This window comes from Oncorhynchus mykiss, chromosome 8 (assembly GCF_013265735.2).
Source record: "Oncorhynchus mykiss isolate Arlee chromosome 8, USDA_OmykA_1.1, whole genome shotgun sequence".
NCBI lineage: Eukaryota > Metazoa > Chordata > Actinopteri > Salmoniformes > Salmonidae > Oncorhynchus > Oncorhynchus mykiss.
The window spans coordinates 19,128,819-19,134,890 of record NC_048572.1 but is presented as its reverse complement, the minus strand read 5'-3'; the positions used below and the strand labels follow the sequence as shown (position 1 = coordinate 19,134,890).

Here is a 6,072-nt window from a genome sequence, read left to right as displayed (position 1 = left end):
TCATGTGCATCCTGTTTCCATTGATCATCATTGAGATGTTTCTACGGCTTGATTGGAGTCCACCTGTGTTAAATTCAATTGATTGGACATGATTTGGAAAGGCACACATCTGTCTATACAAGGTCCCACAGTTGACAGTGGATGTCAGAGCAAAAACAAAGGAATTGTCCGTAGAGCTCTGAGACAGGATTGTGTCGAGGCACAAACCTGGGGAAGGGTACCAAAACATTACTGTAACTTTTAAGGTCCCCAAGAACACAGTGGCTTCCATCAGTCTTAAAGGGAGGAAGTTTGGAACCACCAAGACTCTTCCTAGAGCTGAGCAATTGGGGGAGAAGGGCCTTGGTTCAGGAGGGCTTTGAGAATCATCATCAGTGGTCACATCTTTCACAGAGGTTCTTGTAGATTTAGATTGTATTCTGAGTAAAGTTTCAGTTGACATTGTATGGTGTGTGTTCAAATAAATATATGAATTATGATGGGATGTAACATGTGACAGTTATGCAACTCAAAGTTATAAAGCTTGAGTGAAAATGTAACAGAAGCTGCTTTTAAGCTGTTTCAAATAAAGCTACTTGCTTGAAACAAACGTTTCAATGCTTGTGATGACTGTGCCTGTCACCTTGTTGAATAGTGTTCTTTGTCTCCCCCTCGTGCCTATTGCTGGAACAGTAAGTCTGTGTTGTGTGGCCCAAATGAACTGACAGCTCATGACATCATTATCTTAGTGCACTATCATACTGTTGGTGTACATTACTTGAACATACACATAATATAAACAGATGTAAATCATGTAACCTATTATAACTGGCTGGTAGCTGGGAAAGGGGTGTGACCAAAATATGTCCAATAGAGTATATAAACTCTGTCATTCTTCTAAGAAGACTGTGCTGAATTCAGCACCACTCACACACCTGCACCTGTGACTACAGTTGCAAGTGATCAGCTCTAACTTGAATGTCTTTTTGTTTTTGGCAATGGATATCTCATCTCATCAACATCTGGATCCAAAGTTTTTATGTTATCCAGAATCAAATGCCTCCTGCACCAGAGACATTTTCAGTGAAGGGTTTCAAATAGCTTTATACTTTTTTTTTGTTTCAGGTATGCTGGTCACTATTCTAGGGAACGGTGTGGTCATTATCTCCATTGCTCACATAAAACAGCTCCACACGCCAACTAACATACTTATAATGTCTTTGGCAGTTGCAGACCTGCTGCTTGGAGTAACTGTGATGCCTTTTAGTACAATGAGGGCTGTGGAGGGCTGCTGGTACTTTGGAGATGCTTTTTGTTTGTTGCATTCTAGTTTTGATATGTTCCTCACATCTGTTTCAATTTTCCACCTGGTATTCATAGCCATAGATCGATATGAAGCTGTGTGCAGTCCACTTCGCTATTCCACCAAGATTACTATACCAATTGCATGGCTCATGGTTTTTGCCAGTTGGGCCGTTGCTGCATTGTACTCCTATGGCCTATTATATTCCAAAGCAAATGTAAGAGGACTGGATGAATTAATTGCATCTATATACTGCCTGGGAAGTTGTAATCTTTTCCTTAATGCTCTGTGGGGCGCCCTAGACACATTGATAGCCTTTTTCTTTCCGTGCTCTGTAATGGTGGGTTTGTATACCAAAATATTTTTGGTGGCAAAAGAACATCTAAGGAAGATTGAAGACAGCCAAAATAATTCCAATGAGGGAGGTAGAGGTGTGGTGTCTCAACGGTCAGAGCGGAAAGCAGCTAAAACTTTAGGCATTGTGGTGGGTGTTTTCATCTTTTGCTGGCTGCCTTTCTTTGTTAATTCCATAGTTGATCCATACACAAACTTTAGCACACCACCTATTCTCTTTGAGGTGTTTATCTGGCTGGGTTACTTTAATTCTACTGCAAATCCAATCATCTATGCACTGTTTTATCCTTGGTTTCGAAAATGTCTTAATCTCATTGTCACATTGAAAATATTCAATAGAAATTCTTCCTATATAAATGTATTTGCTACTACGTGATCTATTGTAAAGCTACATTAATATATTGCAAAACTGTGTGTGAACAGTATGCACTTAACTTTTAAAACCTAAACAATGACATGGCCACATTGGATAATGTGTTCAAGGAGACAAATGAAGAGAAGCATTTGACAAAACCTCTTCTGCACATTCTACTGCTGTCAGTACTTGCCAGGTCTTTTTGTGTAACTGTGTTTAACGTATAAATCCTTTCTCTTGTATTTACATTTTATTGTATTTTCAATGTAGCATAGGCCTACCTTACAATACATTTTCATAAAGAACACAAAATGTATCTTTGGATTTTCTTTTAACTCAATCATCTTTGAATATAATGGCTGGTGTTGAGCTAAACAGTTTTCGGTCTAATGGCTGATGTTGAACTAAACAGCAGGTACCCGGGTTCGAGCCCGTTTGAAATGTGATCTTTCTGTAAAGCAGAGCATAGAGGTGGATCATGTGACTGAAAAGCATGACATGCAGATCAGGAAGCAGAGTGCAATATTTGGGGAATTGGAAGTTTTCCTATAAATATGTTGCCTGTGGGGTTCTTTAGTTTCACAAGTATTGAGTACTGTGTCTTCAGTGATCTCATTCTACATCCCAGGAGTAGGGATGATTAGCATCTACCTAAAGATTTTCCTTATAGCACAGAGAAAGGCACATTCAATTCATGGTACAACCAATCAGAACTCTGTAGGCAAATCACAGAGAAAGGCCACCAAAACACTTGGTATCATTATGAGGGTATTTCTATCATTCTGGACACCCTTTTATCTCCAACAGTCTCCAACTGCATTGATCCATTTATTAGTTACTTTACACCACCAGTTTTGTCTGTAACATTTATATGGATTGGATATTTGAATTGAACTATGAATCCCATGGTGTATGCATTATTTTACAGTTGGTTCAGGAAGGGGTTTAGAACGATCATTTCTGGAAATGTATTGCAAACCTGTTGTTCAATATTACAATTGTTAAAATAAATATGTCCATAACCGGTACAGACAAATAAGTGTGACAAATATTTTCCTTGCTGTTAGTCCTTTTTTTAAACCATCAGCCACAGGGTTATAGGATTCAAAAGCAATTTAATAACATTTTACTTGAACATCGAGAAGACTGCATTAGACCTATCCACAGCAAATCCAGCAATATTCACTAATGAGTTACTGTAGCCTCTCCACTCCCATATCTAGTACATACATACATCACACACACACATACATAGTTTATTCAGAAAGTTTTCAGACCCCCCCCCACACACAAACTTTTTCCAAATGTTAATACATTACAGCCTTATTCTACAATTGATTAAACAACAACAAAGAATCCTCATCATCTACACACAATACTCCATAATGACAAAGCGAGAACAAGTTTCAGAAATGTTTGCTAATTTATACAAAATGAAAAACAGAAATAGCTTATTTACATAAGTATTCAGACCACAGTGTCCTCCATCTTTCTTAAAGGGAGGAGGTTAGGAGTTTGGAACCACCATGGCTCTTCCTAGAGCTGAGCAATTGGGGGAGAAGGGCCTTGGTCAGGGAGGTGACCAAGAAGCTGATGGTCACTTTGACAGACCTCCAGAGTTTCTCTGTAGAGATGGGAGAACCTTCCAGAAGGACAACCATCTCTGCAGCATTCCACCAATCAGGCCTTTATGGTGGAGTGACCAGGCGCAAGCCACTCCTCAGTAAAAGGCACATGACAGCCGGCTTGGAGTTCGCCTAAAGGCACCTAAAGGACCCACAGACCATGAGAAACAAGATTCTCTGGTCTGATGAAACCAAGATTGAACTCTTTGGCCTGAATGCCAAGCTTAACATCTGGAGCAAACCAGGCACGGCTCATCACCTGGCCAATACCATCCTTACGGTGAAGCATGGTGGTGGCAGCACCATGCTGTGGGGATGTTTTTCAGCAGCAGGGACCGGGAGATTGGTCAGAATTGAGGAAAAGAGGAACACAGCAAAGTACAGAGAGATCCTTGATGAAAACCTGCTCCATAGCACTCAGGACCTCAGACTGGGATGAAGGTTCACCATCCAACTGGACAACGACCCTAAGCACACAGCCAAGGCAATGCACGAGTGACTTCGGGAGAAGTCTCTAAATGTCCTTGAGGGGCCCAGCCAGAGCCCGGACTTGAACCCGATTGAACGTCTCTGGAGAAACTTGAAAATAGCTGTGCATCAACACTCCCCATCCAGCCTGACAGAGCTTGAGAGGACCTACAGAGAAGAATGGGAGAAACTCCCCAAATACAGGTGTGCCAACTTCGTAGCGTTATACTAAAGAAGACTTAAAGCTGTAATCGCTGTCAAAGGTGATTTAACAAAGTACTGAGTAAAGGGTGTGAATATTTATGTAAATGTGATATTTCAGTTGTTTTTTGTTTTTTGGGGCAGAACATTCATTGTGGGGTATTGTGTGTAGATTGATGACGGGAAAAAATTATGTTATCCATTTTGGAATAAGGCTTTAGCATAACAAAATGTGGAAAAGTCAAGGGGTCTGAATACTTTCCAAGTGCACTGTACATAACTGGGAGCAGCAGCCACTGGCGGACTGTTATCAAAAGTTGGCCCTGGCATTTCTAATACACTGGCCCATTCTTTTCCTCCAGGCCCCCACACTGGCCAATCATTTTCCAATGGACCAGTCCATCTGGCATTTGACTAAAACTTTCAGCTAGTACTGACTTTGGTTATAATATTACTATTTTTACCACAGTCATCTCTCTGTGTGTGTTTGTTAACTTTGTGTTCCTGGGTATTTGTCAGTCTGTTTTCAGACAGAGGGCAGCTGATATTTGGCTCAAAACCCAAGGCTGTTAGGTCATTGAAGTTCTGATTATACAGTACATTCACAGTTGTATATGACATTGAGCCTTATACACTGTTGCATTTAAATGCTGTGTAAAAATAAAAAGTCATGCTTTGTTAAATTAAATAGTAATGTTGCGTTAAACTAAATAGTAATCTGTGGTAAACTAAATAGTAATCTGTGTTAAACTAAATAGTAATCTGTGGTAAACTAAATAGTAATCTGTGGTAAACTAAATAGTAATCTGTGGTAAACTAAATAGTAATCTGTGGTAAACTAAATAGTAATCTGTGTTAAACTAAATAGTAATCTGTGGTAAACTAAATAGTAATCTGTGGTAAACTAAATAGTAATCTGTGGTAAACTAAATAGTAATCTGTGTTAAACTAAATAGTAATCTGTGGTAAACTAAATAGTAATCTGTGGTAAACTAAATAGTAATCTGTGTTAAATTGAATAGTAATCTGTGTTAAACTAAATAGTAATCTGTGTTAAACTAAATAGTAATCTGTGTTAAACTAAATAGTAATCTGTGTTAAACTTAATAGTAATCTGTGGTAGACTAAATAGTAATGTGTGTTAAACTTAATAGTAATCTGTGGTAAACTAAATAGTAATCTGTGGTAAACTAAATAGTAATCTGTGGTAAACTAAATAGTAATATGTGGTAAACTTAATAGTAATCTGTGGTAAACTAAATAGTAATCTGTGTTAAACTTAATAGTAATCTGTGGTAAACTAAATAGTAATCTGTGTTAAACTAAATAGTCATCTGTGTTAAACTTAATAGTCATCTGTGTTAAACAAAATAGTAATCTGTGTTAAACTTAATAGTAATCTGTGGTAGACTAAATAGTAATGTGTGTTAAACTTAATAGTAATCTGTGGTAAACTAAATAGTAATCTGTGGTAAACTAAATAGTAATCTGTGGTAAACTAAATAGTAATCTGTGGTAAACTTAATAGTAATCTGTGGTAAACTAAATAGTAATCTGTGTTAAACTTAATAGTAATCTGTGGTAAACTAAATAGTAATCTGTGTTAAACTAAATAGTCATCTGTGTTAAACTTAATAGTCATCTGTGTTAAACAAAATAGTAATGCTGTGTTAAATTAAATTAGGAGATGATATAGGGGCGGCTTTATGAACACAGATTAAGTCTAGGCCTATCCCAGGATTATACTGGATTTAATGAATACTGTAAAGATAATTTGACCTAAACTA

General features: G+C 37.9%; 1 protein-coding gene across 1 annotated transcript; it reads left to right on the top strand.

The window, feature by feature from the left end:
• Positions 1–977: 977 nt before the first annotated feature.
• On the top strand, positions 978–2,018 carry LOC110529200 (trace amine-associated receptor 13c-like). The gene has a single exon (XM_021611329.2). The coding sequence runs from the start codon at positions 978–980 to the stop codon at positions 2,010–2,012; it is 1,035 nt and encodes a 344-aa protein (XP_021467004.2). The 3' UTR covers positions 2,013–2,018.
• Positions 2,019–6,072: the final 4,054 nt, after the last annotated feature.